This window comes from Schistocerca piceifrons, chromosome 4, assembly GCF_021461385.2.
Source record: "Schistocerca piceifrons isolate TAMUIC-IGC-003096 chromosome 4, iqSchPice1.1, whole genome shotgun sequence".
Classification (NCBI taxonomy): domain Eukaryota; kingdom Metazoa; phylum Arthropoda; class Insecta; order Orthoptera; family Acrididae; genus Schistocerca; species Schistocerca piceifrons.
Genome location: NC_060141.1, coordinates 148,455,511 through 148,475,994, shown reverse-complemented (window position 1 = coordinate 148,475,994; position 20,484 = coordinate 148,455,511). Strand labels below are relative to the sequence as shown.

General features: G+C 41.4%; 1 protein-coding gene across 5 annotated transcripts in view; it reads left to right on the top strand.

Annotated features, from left to right (window-relative positions):
- The window catches only part of LOC124795302 (thymidylate kinase), a 60,501-nt gene that overhangs the window by 20,336 nt on the left and 19,681 nt on the right, over nt 1-20,484 (top strand). For all 5 annotated transcript variants that reach the window (XM_047259267.1, XM_047259268.1, XM_047259269.1 and 2 more), the window contains one exon: nt 4,031-4,139. In XM_047259267.1, coding sequence (XP_047115223.1) covers nt 4,031-4,139 — 109 coding nt within the window. The remainder of the gene's footprint in view (nt 1-4,030; nt 4,140-20,484) is intronic.

The window sequence follows — 20,484 nt, the reverse complement described above, 5'->3', positions numbered from 1 at the left end:
GTGGGATTCACTACCACTACAACAGTGCTTATTAGAACTTCATGATCTTCATAACAGTAGATACGTCCTGTGATTGTGGACAAAGGACAAACCACAAGCCACGTGCTTCGGTGCCCTTTGTGCCTGCATGAAGATTGATCTCCTGCAAGCCACTCCAAGCACCTTGGAGGTTGCCCTGTCCATGATTGTAGTCCAGTGGAGGCCCTCCATGGGTGACAACCGCAAACTCTCCACCATCTCCTGGCCCCGTGAACCCTGGACCCGGCATGCCGGGTGATATACTCTAACACAGTAGTGTGGGCACACTTTTATGGGGCAATAGAGATGTGGACATGACTGCGGTGATTACCTTGTACAGTTGGTGCCTTATGACAGTTGATGCCGTGAGATGTTCAGAGCATCTTCGCACCACACAACACTGTCCAAGCACTTACTGACATTGCCAATGTAGGTGGGCCACTCTGTCCTAGACAGCTAGTTTGACAACCACACGGGTGTAACTTGCACTCCAGAACACCAACAGTGATTTCTGTTGACCACATGGAGGTAGAGGACTCCACGCAGCCTCTGCAATGAAACCCATGTCACCATGTTCTGGCATGATGCCAGATACTCCCATATCCTGACACCTTACAGTGTGTTTCAACGTAAGGATACGCACCGTGCAAACAGTTCCCCTGCCAGTCATCAACCTGGACGCTTCTGGCCATATGTGCCCATTTCATGGAGGATAGACCTGGTATCCGGCCTGGCAACATTGAAGGATTTCTCCATTGTCCATTTTTCATGTTGTTGTCTTCTGTCCGTACTCAGTGTTCCACTGCTGATGGTCCCCAGGCCAATCAGCAAGCCTCAACTGGTTTCTTGAGTTGTTCATGATATTTTGCTAAATCCCACTCATTATAATTACCAACTGTATGTGCTGCCACTATAGAGTGGAAAGCAATTATGATTTCATAGCCGAGTGATAGTGAGCTGACAAGTTGTAGACAGAAAGAGAAGTGTGAACATTTCTAGGCCAGAAAATGAAACAAAAACTAATTTTGTTTCCCTTTCTCCACAAATAAACCTGTCATTTTTGGTATACATCCACACTTAAAGAATTTTCGAGTGCTTTCTAATTTCCCGATCTACTTAAATGATTTACCTGAGACATTGGAGGCCTCTTTAAAAACTATGATGTTTTGCTGGTGACTCTAGCATACTAATAAAGGGCTCAAGCACATTCATAGCAGGTCCATTTACGAGAATAATAAAATGAGTGTACAAATGGTTTGTAGCAAACAGTTTAACCATCATTGTTACAAAGCCTAATGTTATGCAATTTCAAAAAACCAAAATTACATATCTGCTAGATGTTATAAGACAAGGGGCATTGGCTTCTTTCAGACCTCCCATTTTTCTTATAATATAAATCTACAAGTTTATAAAGTAATCCAGAAGGTATTTCTTTAATTATCAGTGTGATTAGATTTAGCACAAGTCATAATGTGTTGTTAATATACTGTACAGAAGCATCCTGCAATGGCTGCTTGTACCAGTTAATGTATAATTTGATTCTTTCCACATCCCTGAAGGCTTCATGATGGGGTTTATGGAACTTATTGCACAATTTAATTAATCCCACTTACAAAACTGAAGAGCTTCCAGTAAGGGAATAGCTCAGTTACTAAAGCAACCTGCAGTAGGTATAGCTTTGTATCACAGAATGTGATAGGTACCCTTTACTATCGAGACATGTCGGTTAGCATTTATTCATAATGGTGAGCATACGTAAAAAGCCAGAAATTATGTAAAATTGCCATCTCTCTCTCTCTCTCTCTCTCTCTCTCTCTCTCTCTCTCTGTGTGTGTGTGTGTGTGTGTGTGTGTGTGTGTGTGTGTGTGTTTTGCATCACAGAGTTAGATTGTGCAAATGCTTAATGCTGTGTATTTATATTCAGGAGAAGCATCAGTCAAATCCAAGTCCAGGTATTCAGTTTTCAGTTTGACTTGGTTTCTCAAGGTCCCTGAAGGTGATTTCCAAGATGGTTCATTTTAGAAGACCCCAGCCAATTCCCTATACCATTCTTGCTGAACTTGGTTTGACTAGTGCATCATCAATGGGACATTAAACCCCAGTCTTTGTTTTTTCTTTTATTTTATTTTCCCTTCATTCCATCCCATTCCCAGTGGCCTTTTTGTTTGTGTTCTATACTTCACAGCAGTTGTTTTCCAATACAGCTGATAAAAACACAAAACAAGGTAACAATAGTATACATATGTAGAAAAGTTCTGGTAGAATGTAAGTAAATTAGGGGTAAAGGAGACCACTCACTAAATAGCATAAGCATTGACTCGGCAAGCGTGCATCCCCCATCCCCCCCCCCCCCCCCCCCCACACACACACACACACACACAAACACCTATACACCTGCATACCGACTTGACACACAAGTGCGTGTGTGCATGTGCGTGTATGTGCGCGCATGCAGGTGCATGTGCTGTAGCTCGATAAAGGATTTACTCTAAAAGCTAGCAAGTTTTCTTCCTCATTTTTGTGTGCCTGTGTGCCTGTCAATGACTCAATGCTTCTGATGACTGAGTGTTCTGCTATTTAGTGAGTGGTCTTGTTTAGTGCTAAATTATTAACAACAGCTTGCCTACCTCTTCAGGCGATAGATTCTTCCTTCAGTGAGGAAAACTAGAAATAGGTGGTGAGTGGTTTGAGGAGTGGATGTTGCACTTGAATTGACAGGAATATAATGTGGAATATTTTAAAATAATTTCATGTGTGTTAGCATAACTAAGCAGTACGATGTTTCAGGGAAAAAAATCTGGTTAAAATATGTACATAAGAAAATAACAATTTAAGAAAAGGAAAAGACTACATATTGTACAGTGGCCATCTGGCACCTGGATTTATGTTTGTAGGAAATCCAGAATGCACATGCTACTGGTCTTCTGTACTATGCTACCTTTTTGCGTCACAGATTTTGTAATTTATAATTCTGAACTACATTACTATACAACACTTCATTACATTACCGTACATGACATCAGAAACAAGTTAGGTTTTCTCATTTGTGTTGACAAATGAGGAAATTATGATCCTGACACTAAGAGTACTGTTTTGTTTTTGTGTGTTTCTATGAGTATAATAGTTGCATGCCTGAAAGTAAATACTGGTTGCCCCCTATTTGTCTCATTGTGAATTTGGCAAAAGTTATGAATATGGTTTTCCTTTTCATTCAGTTAACTATTTTTTTTTCCATCTAATTAGCTTTGACTTTTCGACAGCTCTCTCATTAGTGTTGTTCAGTTACATTTGTAGATTTGAAATTTCATCTGTTGTTTTGAGTGGTCTGTTATTCTGTTCCAGATGATTACCTTGTATGTCCCAACTCCAGAAGTTGCCTAGCCATTTTTATTGAAAAATTACAGCTGCCAAACACATTTGCTACTTTTAGAGTTTCCATGTTTACTTCTTGATGTGGGACCAATTGTTACACAAGACATGTTTTGTTAGTTACAGTCTGCTCCTCACTGCACTGCAATGTATTCCTTGTAAATGTAACCACAGTCAATGGAAATTTTTAATTGCTCATTTATGCTTATAATGGGACTATAAACAACCTCTACTGACAAAAGAGAGACAGTGATCCATCATATTACGTGTATCTCCCAGTCAATATTATCATCCCACTCCAGGCTGAAAGAGGTTCCTCTGCTAATCTTGCAAAAGCAAAGGTGTGTGTGTGTGTGTGTGTGTGTGTGTGTGTGTGTGTGTGTGTGTGTGTGTAAAAGGGAGGGGAGGGGGATATTGTAGCTGATAGTTTACTGGATACACAGCATAAATTTTTTACCACAGCATTTTTGTATTACTTTCTTTATTAAACCAGCTGCACTATTCAGTTGTATTTATAAATGAATATTTTTTTAGACACACTCAAAAACAATTTGAAAGGAATAAGAAAAAGAAGAAGAAAGGTCAGAATATGTCACTTGTGTAATCTGTAAATATAATGAGATATCATTTTATCTGTCCGTAGATCGCTCGACTGCCATTGGTAAAGTGATTGACTCATACCTGAAAAAGGAGGAAGAACTCCCAGACAGGACCATACACCTTACATTTGCTGCAAATATATGGGAAAATGAGTGAGTTACTTTTAAGCAATGGAAAGTCCACGATGGAATAACAACAATATTATGAAAAGGAGATATTGGTATTCTCCACATAGAGAGGACATGGAGTCTCAGACAGACACAATGAAAAGACTGCTGTACATTTTAGCTTTCACCAAAAGTCATTCTGAAGTAGAAAAGACACACACATTCCCACAAGCACAACTCACACACACAACCACAGTCTCTGGCCACCGTGGCCATGCAGAGACAGTGGTCTTGTGAGTATGTGTGCCTGAGTTGTGCTTTGTTTCAAAGCTAGTGTGTTTTCTACTTCAAAAAAATACTTTCTTGCCAAAAGCTAAATTGTATAGCGGTCTTTCCATTTTGCCTGTCTGCGACTCAGTGTCTCCTGTATATGGTGAGTAACAATCTGTCCTTTTCAATAATAATAATAATAATAACAATAATTAATACTTAAAAATACAATTTAATTGGATAGATAAAAAAATCTGGTCACTAAATGGCAGCAGGAGAATGTGCATGTAAAGGTATTTAAATTTGCAAGCTTTCAAAGCTCTTGGCTCCTTCTTCTATCAGAACTGTTGAAGGGGAAGGAAGATGGATGAAGGAAAAGATCTGATGAGGTGTAGGAGATGGAGAGAGTTTGGAAAAGTTACCCCTAGCTCTGGGTAAAGGGGCTTACTGATTGGGATGACAAGGAAAGACAGATTGTTGGGACTGCAACAGATGAGATTTGAAACCTGAGAGCTTAAGGATAGAAGATAGGGTAATATGCAAGACAGAGATTACTGCCAAAACATCATGCATTAGTTAATAAGAGTGGAAAGCTAAGTGTATTGTATGTGGTAGAGGTGGAACGGGGGGGAGGGGGAGGGGGTGGTTATAAAAAACTAATATGGAATGGGCATAGCCATAGAGGTTGGTGAGTAGATTTTTTTAATCTATCCAATTACATTATAACCTATCCTTTTCATATAAAGTGAGTTATTTTTTGTCATTTATAAATATTTATGAACTCAGAAGATAGAGCCCAATTAAGAACACATCCTGCAAATTATTTTTCATGCAGGGAAGAGGGTACATTGAACCACTTTGCTGAGAAGGATGTGCTTAACAGAAATGAGGCAGCAAGTTAGGTGTGCATTGTGACACAGTCTGGAACAGAATACTGCACACTGTTTTTTGTGAATGTAGTTAGATTAACATTGTATCTGACTGACTTGATGAGGTTTGAGTGATGCAAATATATGTAAGCATTTCGCATTTTCAGCCTACTGATACTTTGGAATAATGTTGGTCAAATTCCTCATTTTCGTGTCTGTGGTATCCGTAGCTGCTGTGTAAATAGGTCATCAATAGTGATACTGTGTGTGCAACTACTGAAGGCATTTTTTTCGTGTTACACTTTTCATTGTTGTTGTTGTGGTCTTCAGTCCTGAGACTGGTTTGATGCAGCTCTCCATGCTATTCTACCCTGTGCAAGCTCCTTCATCTCCCAGAACCTACTGCAACCTACATCCTTCTGAATCTGCTTAGTGTATTCATCTCTTGGTCTCCCTCTACGATTTTTACCCTCCACACTGCCCTTCAATGCTACATTTGTGATCCCTTGATGCCTCAGGACATGTCCTACCAACCGATCCCTTCTTCTAGTCAAGTTGTGCCACAAACTTCTCTTCTCCCCAATCATATTCAATACCTCCTCATTAGTCATGTGATCTACCCACCTAATCTTCAACATTCTTCTGTAGCACCACATTTCGAAAGCTTCTATTCTCTTCTTGTCCAAACTATTTATTGTCCATGTTTCACTTCCAAACATGGCTACACTCCATACAAATACTTTCAGAAACGAATTCCAGACACTGAAATCTATACTCGATGTTAACAAATTTCTCTTCTTCAGAAATGCTTTCCTTGCCATTGCCAGTCTACATTTTATATCCTCTCTACTTCGACCATCATCAGTTATTTTGCTCCCCAAATAGCAAAACTCCTTTACTACTTTAAGTGTCTCATTTCGTAATCTAATTCTCTCAGCATCACCCGACTTAATTCGACTACATTCCATTATCCTCGTTTCGCTTTTGTTGATGTTCATCTTATATCCTCCTTTCAAGACACTGTCCATTCCGTTCAACTGCTCTTCCAAGTCCTTTGCTGTCTCTGACAGAATTACAATGTCATCAGCGAACCTCAAAGTTTTTATTTCTTCTCCCTGCATTTTAATACCTACTCCAAACTTTTCTTTTGTTTCCTTTACTGCTTGCTCAATATACAGATTGAACAACATCGGGGATAGGCTACAACCCTGTCTCACTCCCTTCCCAACCACTGCTTCCCTTTTGTGCCCCTCGACTCTTATAACTGCCATCTGGTTTCTGTACAAATTGTAAATAGCCTTTCGCTCCCTGTATCTTACCCCTGCCAATTTAGAATTTGAAAGAGAGTATTTCAGTCAACATTGTCAAAAGCTTTCTCCAAGTCTACAAATGCTAGAAATGTAGGTTTGCCTTTCCTTAATCTTTCTTCTAGGATAAGTTGTAAGGTCAGTATTGCCTCACGTGTTCCAACATTTCTACGGAATCCAAACTGATCTTCCCTGAGGTTGGCTTCTACCAGTTTTTTCATTCGTCTGTAAAGAATTTGCGTTAGTATTTTGCAGCTGTGACTTATTAAACTGATAGTTCGGTAATTTTCACATCTGTCAACACCTGCTTTCTTTGGGATTGGAATTATTATATTCTTCTTGAAGTCTGAGGGTATTTCGCCTGTCTCATACATCTTGCTCACCAGATGGTAGAGTTTTCTCAGGACTGGCTCTCCGAAGGCCGTCAGTAGTTCTAATGGAATGTTGTCTACTCCGGGGGCCTTGTTTCGACTCAGGTCTTTCAGTGCTCTGTCAAACTCTTCACGCAGTATCGTATCTCCCATTTCGTCTTCATCTACATTCTCTTCCATTTCCATAATATTGTCCTCAAGTACATCGCCCTTGTATAGACACTCTATATACTCCTTCCACCTTTCTGCTTTCCCCTCTTTGCTTAGAACTGGGTTTCCATCTGAGCTCTTGATAATCATACAAGTGGCTCTCTTTTCTCCAAAGGTATCTTTAATTTTCCTGTAGGCTGTATCTATCTTACCCCTAGTGAGATAAGCCTCTACATCCTTACATTTGTCCTCTAGCCATGCCTGCTTAGCCATTTTGCACTTTCTGTCGATCTCATTTTTGAGATGTTTGTATTCCTTTTTGCCTGCTTCATTTACTGCATTTTTATATTTTCTCCTTTCATCAATTAAATTCAATATTTCTTCTGTTACCCAAGGATTTCTACTAGCCCTCGTCTTTTTACCTACTTGATCCTCCGCTGCCTTCACTACTTCATCCCTCAGAGCTACCCATTCGTCTTCTACTGTATTTCTTTCCCCCATTCCTGTCAATTGTTCCCTTATGCTGTCCCTGAAACTCTGTACAACCTCTGGTTCTTTCAGTTTATCCAGGTCCCATCTCCTTAAATTCCCACCTTTTTGCAGTTTCTTCAGTTTTAATCTACAGTTCATAACCAATAGATTGTGGTCAGAGTCCACATCTGGCCCTGGTAATGTCCTACAATTTAAAACCTGGTTCCTAAATCTCTATCTTACCATTATATAATCTATCTGATACCTTTTAGTATCTCCAGGATTCTTCCATGTATACAACCTTCTTTTATGATTCTTGAACCAAGTCTTAGCTATGATTAAGTTATGCTCTGTGCAAAATTCTAACAGACGGCTTCCTCTTTCATTTTTTAGCCCCAATCCATATTCACCTACTATGTTTCCTTCTCTCCCTTTTCCTACTGTCGAATTCCAGTCACCCATGACTATTAGATTTTCGTCTCCCTTCACTACCTGAATAATTTCTTTTATCTCATCATACATTTCATCTATTTCTTCGTCATCTGCAGAGCTAGTTGGCATATAAACTTGTACAACTGTAGCAGGCATGGGCTTTGTCTCTATCTTGGCCACTATAATACATTCACTATGCTGTTTGTAGTAGCTTACCCGCACTCCTATTTTTTTGTTCATTATTAAACCCACTCCTGCGTTACCCCTATTTGATTTTGTATTTATAACCCTATATTCACCTGACCAGAAGTCTTGTTCCTCCTGCCACCGAACTTCACTAATTCCCACTATATCTAACTTTAACCTATCCATTTCCCTTTTTAAATTTTCTAACCTACCTGCCCAATTAAGGGATCTGACATTCCACGCTCCGATCCGTTTTCTTTCTTCTGATAATGACGTACTCTTGAGTAGTCCCCGCCTGGAGATCCAAATGGGGGACTATTTTACCTCCGGAATATTTTACCCAAGAGGACGCCATCATCATTTAACCGTACAGTATAGCTGCATGCCCTCGGGAAAAATTACGGCTGTAGTTTCCCCTTGCTTTCAGCCGTTCGCAGTACCACAACAGCAAGGCCATTTTGGTTAATGTTCCAAGGCCAGATCAGTCAATCATCCAGACTGTTGCCCCTGCAACTACTGAAAAGGCTGCTGCCCCTCTTCAGGAACCACATGTTTGTCTGGCCTCTCAACAGATACCCCTCCGTTGTGGTTGCACCTACGGTACGGCTATCTTCTGTATCGTTGAGGCACACAAACCTCCCCACCAACGGCAAGGTCCATGGTTCATGGGGGGGGGGGGGGGGGGGCACTTTTCATTATATTCATTTAAAACATCGATGTTGTAAGATTTTCTTATCTGTTACTTGCTTACAATAGGTACATGATGGCTACAACAAAACTTATAGCGAAGTATTTTTTGCACAGCCAGTAACACGGACTGTGGAAAACTATAGGAAACAGTGGTGGAAGGGAGTGAGAGGAGGTCTGTTTCCCTACTGTCCCCCAAACCTCTCGGAGCATTCTTCCGATAAATGTGTACCAAGATGAGCAATATGATGTGCTTTTCATCCAAAAGTATACCAGTAACAGAAAAATATGTGAAGTGGAAATGCTACTATAGTTAATGCTGCCTCTGTGTTTCAGGTTTATTGTTGGCTCTTCAGATAGTGTGAGAGATCTTAATACAACCTTTCAAAGTATGCAACTTTGTTAATCCCTTCAGACATATCGCACAGTCAAGTGATGACACAAGTGTGTCACCCACTTTTTTTTTTCAGGAAAAAGTTCATAGATTTGGTAAACAAGTCTCTAGTATTTATCATTAAGTATTGTATGCTAAGTGAAACTATCTGGCTCCAGAGACCTTTTCAAGTCTCAAACATCGGTGACGTATATATGCAGACTAAAATGATGAATAGGAATTTGTACCAAGGCGGGGATTTGAACTGAAGTTTCCTGCTCACTAGGCAGGTAGACGTTGCAGAAGCTCTCCAACTGTGTTGGAATAGCACCTCTGCAGCGAACAAAACAGGGGATCCTGCTTGAAACTCAAGCATAGGGGCTTTCAGTTAAGTGAAACTATCTGGTTCCAGAGACTTTTTCAAGTTTCAAACATCAGTGACGATTGTATGTGGACTGAAGTGACGCCTCTGCAATGCTGTTCAAGTTTAGGACGGAATGCCAAAAAGGCTGAGTGCGACTTTGGATTGAGGAGGGAGGCGTGCTAGGGTAGTGCATGCAGTTGTGCAAAGCCACTGTCCAGGGTGGCATAGTGGTCAGCAAATCTGCCTAGCACGTATGCTTAGTGAGCAGGAGACCCAGGTTTGAATCCCAGCCTAGGTACAAATTTCCATTTGTTGCTTGTCTGCATATACAGGGTGTCTCACATAACTCTGCCACCTCAAACATCTCTGGAACAACAATAGATATTCAAAAATAGTTTTCACCAGCATGAACGTATGGCAGGGGCTTAGGAAACCAAATACTGTGCGAAATTTTAAAACTTAAACCAATACTATTTTCAACAAAAACTGATGTATTTTTAAATGGACACCCCCCTGTTATTTCGTATGCAATCAGTAACATGAAGAATCACAAAAATAATGGCGATGGTTGCATCGCAGTACGTCACTTACATTCCAAATAATTGCTAAGCGAAGTTGACGCTTGAAATAAATGAAGCGCACAGCTAGCACACGTCCTAAGACTCAAGCGCGCACCTGATGCTGGTAATCGTGATGCGATTGACGTCAGTGGAGTGTTACTGTATGGTGTGGTATTGTATGACAACACGTCATTGGCCCATATTTCATTGATGGCACTCCTAAAGGGGGATAGATTAGCCCCTTCTTGAGCTGTACCTTACTCAACTGGTTCACCGCTTATAATGTGTCAAATAATGCAGTATCAGAATGATGGATGTCCTGCGCATAATGTTTATTGTTGTGAAATGACAACTAGAGGTGCAATTAGTGGTAACACACTTGGTTTCACATTTCTAAACCTCATAAGTTCTGAAGTATGTGGCTTGCAAAGGATAGAAACGGCGTCAAAATTTCTGACATAATGCATCGCATGTGGTACTGTGTTCAGAGCAGGGGTTGGCTGCGCTGGCACCTGTATCCTGCCGTAAACATACCAATATTACCACGGCACGCTCTATCGTCAATGTACAAGTGTCTCCCAATCTCATCTGCTGAACTGCTCTCTTACTGTAACATAATTCACATACGTTGCAACATTAAAACCTGTTTTCTTGGGGCTTGTTACATTTGCCGTCATCTAGTCGATATGCCAGCTTTCAGTAATGAAGAAAAACTAGATATTATTTTAATTTATGACGAATGACACAGAAATGAAACTGCAGCTGTGACACTGTATGCTGAACGCTACCCAGATCAGCGGTGTCAGTCACGTCGAACCATTGGCAACATCTGCAAGACATTCACGGAAACAGGAAGCTGGGCTCCCACAAAACGTCGATGTACAACACCAGCAACTGGCAGTGGAAACAAAATTGCTGTTCTTGTTGCTGTAGCGCACAGTCCTCAGGTGGGTGTACAAGAAATTGCACAAGGTGTAGGAATAAGCCGCAGTAATGTGCGCAGAATCTTGCTTCGGCATCGGTTTCATCAGTTCCATATCTCGCTGCACCAAGAACTGTACAGGAATGACTTTGAATCCCACAGTGCATTCTGTGGTTTTGCACTTCAGCAGTTACAAGATAATCCATTATTCCTAAGCAGTAGTTGTTTACATACGAGGCTTCATTTACAAATCATGGTAATGTGAATCTGTGGAACATGCACTACTGTCCATGCAAAATCCCCACTGGATTCGCCAAGTTGCTCATTAACGACAGTGGGAGTGTCAATGTTTGGTGTGGTGTCATTGCTAACTGTATTGTAAGGCCAACAGTGGACAATCCAGGATGGAATGTAACAATACGAGAGAAGGAAAGTTGCTAGTTACCATGTAGTGGAGATGCTGAGTCACGATAGGCACAATAAAAAGATTCACACAATCATAGCTTTCGGCCATTAAGGCCTTTGTCAGCAGTAGACACACATACACACACGCGCACACACACACTCACGCAAGCGCAACTTGCACACACGTCTGCAGTTTCAGAGAACTGAAACTACAGTGCTATGCATGCATCTTTCTCTGGGGCGCAGTGAGAGACTGAATGTATCAAGAACCCCCAATGACAGTACAGGATATGCAACATCGTATTACTGCGGCGTGTGTAGCAATATCTGTAGCAACGCTACAATCGGTGCAACACTCTCTCCTTACCTGTCTGTAAATGTGTATTGATGCAAACAGAGGGCACTTCGAACATACGTTGACGTGACACAGTTTCGACGTGGGTGTATTTTCTATGCTGGATGTAATGCACATTACAGTTTCTGTGGGTGACAGGGCACTAGTAAATGTGTTAAGCAAACTGAATGCAAGTGTGTTAGCTCTAATTGTAAATCTAGTTGTCATTTCGCTAGAATAAGTGTACATTTACAGTTTGAAAAATGTAACTTTGCATTGGATGTGTTACTTATTTATTTTTGTAGATTGTGTTTGCTTCCCATTGCATGAGCCTCTGACACAGGCAGCATGAGGTGCACGCTTGAATCTCAGAATATGCACTTCATTTATTTGAAGTGTCAACTTTGCTTCGCAATTTCTCGGGATGTAATTGACGTATTGTGATGCAACCAACACCATTATATTTGTGATTTTTCGTGCTATTGATTGCATTTGAAACAATAGGCAGTTTCCATTTAAAAATCTACAAGTTTGTGTTGAAAATAGTGTTTGTTTACATTTTAAAATTTCGCATAGTATTTAGTTTCCTAAGCCCCTGTCATACGTTCATGCTGGTGAAAACCGTTTTTGAATATCTATTGTTGTTCCAGAGGTATTTGAGGAGGCAGGGTTAGGTGAGACACCTTGTACATATCATTGTATGATAACATCAACCTTTTGATAGTGTTAGTCCAAGTTAATAATTTAAGGCATAAAATTAATGACTCAGTGAACAGTTAAAATACAGAATTGTCAATAGGCACCCAAACAAGGCTAGCTGACACACACACACACACAAACACACACACACACACACACACACACACACACACACACACACACACACACACACACACACACACAACTTCTTAACTGAACCTCCTGAAGTGTCTCAGTGAAGTTTGTGAGTCCGTAGAAGATGGCATAAGAGGCGTACTGGATGACTGGCCATGCTTTTCCATCTGAAATTTACAGAGGTTAAGACAGCCAGTCCTGGGATTGAAACTTCCTGGCAGATTTAAACTGTGTGCCGGACCGTGACTGGAACTCGAGACCTTCGACTTTTGCGCCCAAGCACGACTTGCTACCTGTCCTCACAGCTTTAATTCTGCCAGTATATTGTCTCCTACATTCCAAATTTCACAGAAGCTCTCCTGCATAACTTACAGAACCAGCACTCCTGGAAGGGAGGATATAGCGTAGACATGGCTTAACCTCAGCCCTGGGGATGTTTCCAGAAATAAATTTTCACTGTGTAGCAGAGTGTGTGCTGATATGAAAGTTCCTGTCAGATTAAAACTTTGTGCCGGACTGAGACATGAACTCTAGACCTTAGCCTTTTGCAGGCAAGTGCTCTACTGACTGAGCTAGTTCTGCATAGTATGCAGGAGAGCTTCTGTGTAGTTTGGAATGTAGGGGTTGGCTACTGGCAGAATTAAAGCAGTGAGGATGAGTCATGAATCATGCTTGGGTAGCTCAGTCTATAGAGCACTAGCCCCTGAAAGGCAAAGGTCCCGAGTTCGAGCCTCAGACCAGCACACAGGAAGTTTGATATCGGTGCACACTCCACTGTACAGTAAAAATTTCATTCTGGAAACATCCCCCAGGCTGTGGCTAAGCCATGCCTCCGCTTTATCCTTTCTTCCAGGAGTGCTGGTTCTCCAAGGTATGCAGGAGAGCTTCTGTGAAGTTTGGAATGTAGGAGACGAGGTACTGGCAGAAGTAAAGCTGTGAGGATGGGTCATGAGTTGTGCTTGGGTAGCTCAGTCAGTAGATCATGTGCCTGCGAAAGGGAAAGTTCAAGTGTCTGTTGTAGTGTTATAAAAAATATAGTGTTGAAGATATAATGAAATGTTGTGTGTAACTTGGAAACAGAATTAGAGATTGATCGTATTGTCTTATCGTAACAAGTCACTGTAATGATTATTTCACCTGATAAATATTTTTTAAATACCTGACATTCTTTGGAAATAGAACAGGAGATTAATTTATTTGAGATTGGTAGGATGCAACATTATCATTTCTGCGCGTGTTCATGACCGCAATGCATTCATACCCGTATCGACACTAAGGGACCAAAAGATTTACTGACTTTAAAAGGAAAACACTGCTACACAATTAAAAAGGATTGATTCAGAAATGAAAAGAAAACGATAATGTTCCTCCTGCCTCAATGCTGCGTTCCGTCCATCAACGTGATCGTAAGTTCTGGAGATAAACTGATATAAAATGATTAACATTCGAGTAATGAGGAGATGGAGATACTTATGGATAATTTGTCTAAATAAGCACACTTCATATACAACACGTTTTTTAATGCTATGTACCTTTTTGTATTACAGTTACAATAGCTGGCGTGTATTAACAAAAGCTTTGCACATAACAGGCAATACTTGATATTAATGTCCTCTTGATGGTGCCTGCTCATAATTAATTACATAAGCATATATGTTCTCTGATTGAGAAGACAATTAGTACATTCACAGAATATTTTCCACAAATTACAAAACTCAGATTATGGAACGCAGCAAGTCCGCATCCGCCTTTCATGGAATAGAAACAGTAAAAGATGAAGCATTCAAGGCCTCATTTGTCTTGAAACAGCAGAATTCTTTTTATATCATTAATCGATACATGTACATAGAGATTTACAACCGCCGTACAGGAGCGGCAAGGATAAAGAATCAGGCGTTAACTAATGAACGTATACTAATGTTTGTGAGGTGAAAATTACCAATATTACACAGTTTGGCACACAGTTTCAATCTGCTAGGAAGTTTCATATCGGCCCACGCTTGCTGCAGAGTGAAACTTTCATTCTAGTCTTTGGATTACTTTAGTGAGTCATCACATAGCATTTCTTCCTACCTGTTTTGCCGCTAAGCTCTCGTAGTTGATGTTCTCGCAGAAACCTTGTCAGCACCATTGGATTCTCTGGAAAGTGCAATTCTATATCTCGTAAAGTGATGATGCAGGATGCTGTATTACTTGAAATAATGATCGTGGCTACCCTAATGATGTATTTATTTGCATAAACACTGTAAGCTAATAATAATGAAACAATATATGAATTATTAACTCAAAATTAGCAGTTTCTTGAGGCCATGGTCTTACAACAGAACTAGTCTGGAATGCATCCTATTGGAGACTGCTGACTATGGCATGCAGTCTAGATCTTGTACTTAAAATCATGAAACATTGTAGCTGTTTCTACAACTTTGTGTGTTTAAACATTATTCATTTGATTACTGCTTTCTTGGGTTGTAATATTGTTGTAAGAAAGTATTTATGATCAGTAGGCTTGTCGGAACATCTGTAGTAGAAAAAGTGGCTTTTATTAATACATATTTATTATACAAAATGACATGCTTCGCACCAGAATGGCTGTGATTTCCTACATACTGTGCACTAATGTAACTGCCTTTCTCACAGCTAGTTCTGGTGCCACATTCCACCACCTACTGGCAACGCCAGATGGCCCAATGGCTGCATCAGCCAGCATAGGAACTGGTACCTTACTCCTTGCTATGTGTTTTACAGTACTGCCTGAGCTCATTGAATGCTAATAGTATATGCAGGTGTGATATAAAATGTAAATCTGCAAAATAAGGAAATAAAATGTGGTTTGTAAATAAGGGATATCTGACAAAACACACACACACACAAAACCCTTGTGTTGCTACATTGTCCCTGCACAATGTAGTCAGTGGTTACAATTTTGGTATGTTGTGGCTGTACAGGTAGTGTATATACCTGTGTGTGGTCTTTTTTTATTTTTTTTTATTTTTTTTTTTTAATGGGAACTCAGCACTTCAACTGTTCAGTAGGTGTTATCTTTACTCCTTAAATTATTTATGTTCCATCAAGGACTTTCCATTGCCACATTTGTCCAAGTGACTTCGCCACCTGTATACCACTGCAGAAGTAATGAAAAGTGTCTTCCAGGAAATTGTTGACTCATACCTTATGGATGAGATGATCAGAGGCATTCACTTGCCATGGATTGGTTTTCACATATGTGCATTGCATTATGCTTCATAAAGCTGAAGATACTGTAAATGTTTCACACTATGTGATAGGCTTAAGCAGAGGCAAGCCTATGCCTTCACTAGGCTCACAGTGTTTTTAGGTTAACCAACTTTTTAAAAAATATAATACAAAATTGGAAATTTCGAAGTGGTAACAATAAGTAAGGATGAAGAAAGGCAATCATTCACCTATAGTTGATCAATACATAACAAATGGAAAAATATATCAGCAGAGATATGTTGTTATTCTTTTTATAGTTACACGCCTGTTCTCACCAAAATGGTTCAACTTGTGGTCCTGGTGACCCTGATTGTTTGAGAGGTTGTTGTTCAGACTTTCAGTTGTTGGACGGGAGGGGGGTTGATAAAACTCTGCAAGGGAGGAAGATGTATAAGACTAGGAGGTGATGGGGAGGTGATAGGAAACACGATAAAGGAAGAGGCAAGTGGGGGGTCAATGGTGTTAGGATAAGGAGGATTGGAAGAGCCGACATTAAAAAATGGGAGAGGGGCGGGGGAGATTGGGAGTAATGTAGGGCTTGAACAAGGGAGGAGCTATGTGGAAATTGATACAATAGGAAAGCATTGGGAAGATGGCTATGGTAGTTTAAACCTTGTATTTGTGGAACACTGCAATGTAAATGGGACACTCAAAGAATATAATGTTGTTTTCACATGTAGGGTATGAAATACCTATCACTGAACTACGGTAGAAGTTAGTGGGTGGGTGTACAGTGCAGATCTTGAACCTGAAGCATTTGCAAGGGGAATGACATTTATAGTGCAAGATAGGGAATAGTGTTGGAATATGGATACTCTAGGGTATTACATAGGTTGGTTGGTTGAAGGAATACTAGTTTTGGTGATCAAGGTAGGCTTTTTGATAGAATATCATTCATTTCAGGGTGTGATGAGAGGCAGTTGAAGCTCTGGTGAGTGATATAGTTGAATCTGTCAATGACAAGAAGAGCATACTGTCCAATGACTAGTTCATAGTAGCGACAAGTTTCTTTGGTGTCATAGGAAATCTGTTTTCGGACTACGTGGGTAGGATATTAGCGGTCTGTAATGGTTCTGGCAAAGTTATCAACATATTTAGGTAACTCTTGTACCCCACTGCATTTGCTGCACCAGCACCAATGTTATTTGGTTAGCACACACTACCCAGTACAATCTCCTCTGAACGATGGAGGTGAGAATTGTTCCTCCAGTGTATCCTCCATTCCCACAATCCTCTCAGCATACACTTTGCTAGTTCCTGTCCTAGTTTCTTTCCCCTTCTGTCATTTCCCATACACCTCCCCCCCCCCCCTTCCCAACCACAACCCAACCCAACCCAATATAACCTTTACCCCAAACTTCCCCTCCCCCTCCAAAAATCTCATTAGTCCCTCTCCCCCTCCCGCCCTGGGATAGGTCTCGCCTCTAGGACTATTACAGGGACATGAGCCCTGAGGCAAGGGGTTGGGAGCAGGGGTTTTGTAAGGATGGATGAGGTTATAGTGTAGGTTCAGTTGGCTGCAGAATACCTTTGTAGGGAGGATAGTGGGTGGGATGTTCCTCATTTCAGGACACGACGAGAGATAGTTGAAATACTGGCAGAGAATGTGATTCAGTTGCTCCAGTCCTGGGTGGTACTGTGTCATGAGGGTTATGCTCCTCTGTGGCCGACACTGGACGTTGGGAGGTGGCGGGTGTCTGGAGAGGTAAGGCACAGGACATCTGTTTCTGTACAAGACTGGGAGGGTAATTACAGTCTGTAAAGGCCTCAGTGAGACCCTTGGTATATTTCGAGAGGGACTGCTCGTCACTACAGATGAGGTGCCCATGGAGGGCTAGGTTGTATGGAAGGGACTTCTTGGTATGGGATGGGTGGCAACTGTCGAAGTGGAGGTATTGCTGGTGGTTGGTAGGTTTGATATGGATGGAGGTACTAATATAGCCATCTTTGAGGTGGAGTTCAACATCAAGGAATGTGGCTTGTTGGGTTGAGGAGGACTATCCAGATCATGAAGATGTCATCAGTGAATCTGAAACAGGTGAGGGGTTTGGGATTCTGGGTGTTTAGGAAAGATTCCTGTAGATGGTCCATGAATAGGTTACCGTAGGATGGTGTCATGAGGGTGCCCATTGCTGTAACCCAGATTTGTTTGTAAGTGATGCCATCAAATGAGATCTAATTGTGGGTGAGGATGTAGTTGGTCGTTCTGACCAGGAAGGAGGTTGTCGGTTTGGAATCCGTCGGGTGTTGGGAAGATAGTGTTCAGTAGTGGCTAGGCCATGGGCATTAAGGATGTTAGTGTAAAGGGAGGTGGGATCTGTAGTGACGAGCAGGCCACCATATAGAAAAGAAACAGTAACTGTCAGTTAGGTCCACCTAAAAACCCTTCTACAGTGAGACCATTCCAGAAATCCATCATGATCCCAAGTCTCTCCTCACATCTTTAGGCTTATACCAGAACTTCTCGCTAGAGTCTATCTCTTTCCTCACCCCTACCACTCCATGTTCTTCTACCTTATACGTGCTTCCTAAAGTCTGTAAACCCAACCACCCAGGATGCCCCATGAGAGTATCTCTGCTCTCACAGACCAACATCTTGAGCCTATTACCCACAACTCCTCTCCTACATAAAAGACACCAACCATTTTCTCCACAGACTCTCCATGTGTTCCTTTATCATGTAGTGCCCTGCTCGTGGCTATTGATGCCACCTCTCCTTACACTAATGTTCCTAATGCTTATGGCTTAACTGCTACTGAATAATACCTTTCCCAGTGCCCCAAGGATTTCAGGCCTACAACCTCCTTACTAGTCACCATGACCAAGTACATCCTCATCCACAGTTACTACTTCTTTGAAGGTATCACCTACAAACAAGTCCAGGATATGTTAATGGGCACCCGCATGGCACCATCTTATGCCAGTCTATTTGTGGACCATCTAGAGGAATCCTTTCTAACCACCCAGAATCCCAAATTAATTGATGACATCTTTTTGATCTGGATGGAGGGTGGGAACGCCCTATATCCACATTCCTCCAGAACCTCAGCACCTTCTCTCCCATTCATCTCATGTGGTCCTACTCAACCCAACAAGCCACCTTCCTCAATGTTGACCTCCACCTCCAGCAATACCTCCACTTTAACAGCTGCCATCCATTCTCTACGAAGAAGTCCTTTCCATGCAGCCTAGCTACCCATCACCATTGCATCTGTAGTGACAAGCAGACCCTCTTGAAATATACCAAGGGTCTCACTAAGGCCTTCACAGATGGTAATTACCCTCCCAATCTAGTACAGAAACAGATCTCCTGTGTCTTATCTCCAGATATCCACCACCTCCCAAAGTACCAGTGTCTGGCCACAGAGGAGCATACCCCCTCATGACTCAGTATCACCCGGGACTGGAGCAATTGAGTCACATTCTATGCTAGAGTTTCTATTCTTTGTCTCATTGTGCCTTAAAATGAGGACTACCTACTGTATTCCACACCCATCCCACAGTGGTATTCTGCTGCCCACTGAAGCTATGCAATATCCTCACCCATCTCTACATAAGCCCTGCTCCCAACCCCTTGCCTCATGTCTCATAATCCTGTAATAGACCAAGATGCGAGATCTTCCCGTACATCCTCCCACACCACCTACTCCAGTCCGATCACAAGCATCAACAACCCCTTCAAAGGCAGGGCTACAGGTGAAACTAGTCATGTGATCTATAAGCTAAGCTGTAGCCATTGTGCTTCATTCTATGTGGGCATGACAATCAACAAGCTCTCTGCCATCATTGTCCTTCATCCACCTATCCTTTCCCTGTTTTCACTCCACAGCCTTCTGTTTCACAAGTGCACCCACTGTCTGTTTACTTTTCTCCTTTTCTGTCCTCACCCCACCCTCCATCTAACCTCCTGACTGCATGTAGCTGCCCTACCCTCTCTCCACCTCTTCTCCATATGCTCCGACAAACAATACTTTACACTCCTCCACCTGTACCGTACTCTCCATGCCCCCCTCCACCCAAACCGTCTTCTTACCCCACCACCCAAATTGCTTCTCCCACCATGTGCAGTTGCTCATAATCTGACCTTGAAGCCAGAGACAGTGGTCATATGCGTGTGAACTGTGTTTGTGTGAATGTGTTTGTATATGTTGTCTATAGCTAAAGAAGGTCCTGGCCGAAAACTTAGTGGTTAAGTAGTCTTTTTGTTAAATCTTTCTGTGACTCAACATCTCTGCGGGTGTAACAATCTATTGTTTTCATAGTGTTGTTGAAGTATTCTCCCTGTGATTCATAGCAATATGTAATAGACACTGGGTTGTTTATCTTCTAAAGCAGTGTTTGATGTTACTACTACAAAATATTGGTGTGTCAACTTCCTGTCTTCAAGGCAAAGAAGGTTCTCATATTGGTTCAGGGTGTGGTTACCAGGTTGGAGTCCTTTGATAACCAAGCAAATCAATGGAATCATATGGTATAATTTTCTCTTTAAGCTGGTTTATCTGTTATGTTTTTATATAACCCAATTGGACAGGAGGTATTCTGTTGAAAGTGGTCATACCATATCCATCCCAAGACTGGTGAACCCTTTCAGACCCTGCTTTGGAGCATCTGTTTCCCCATT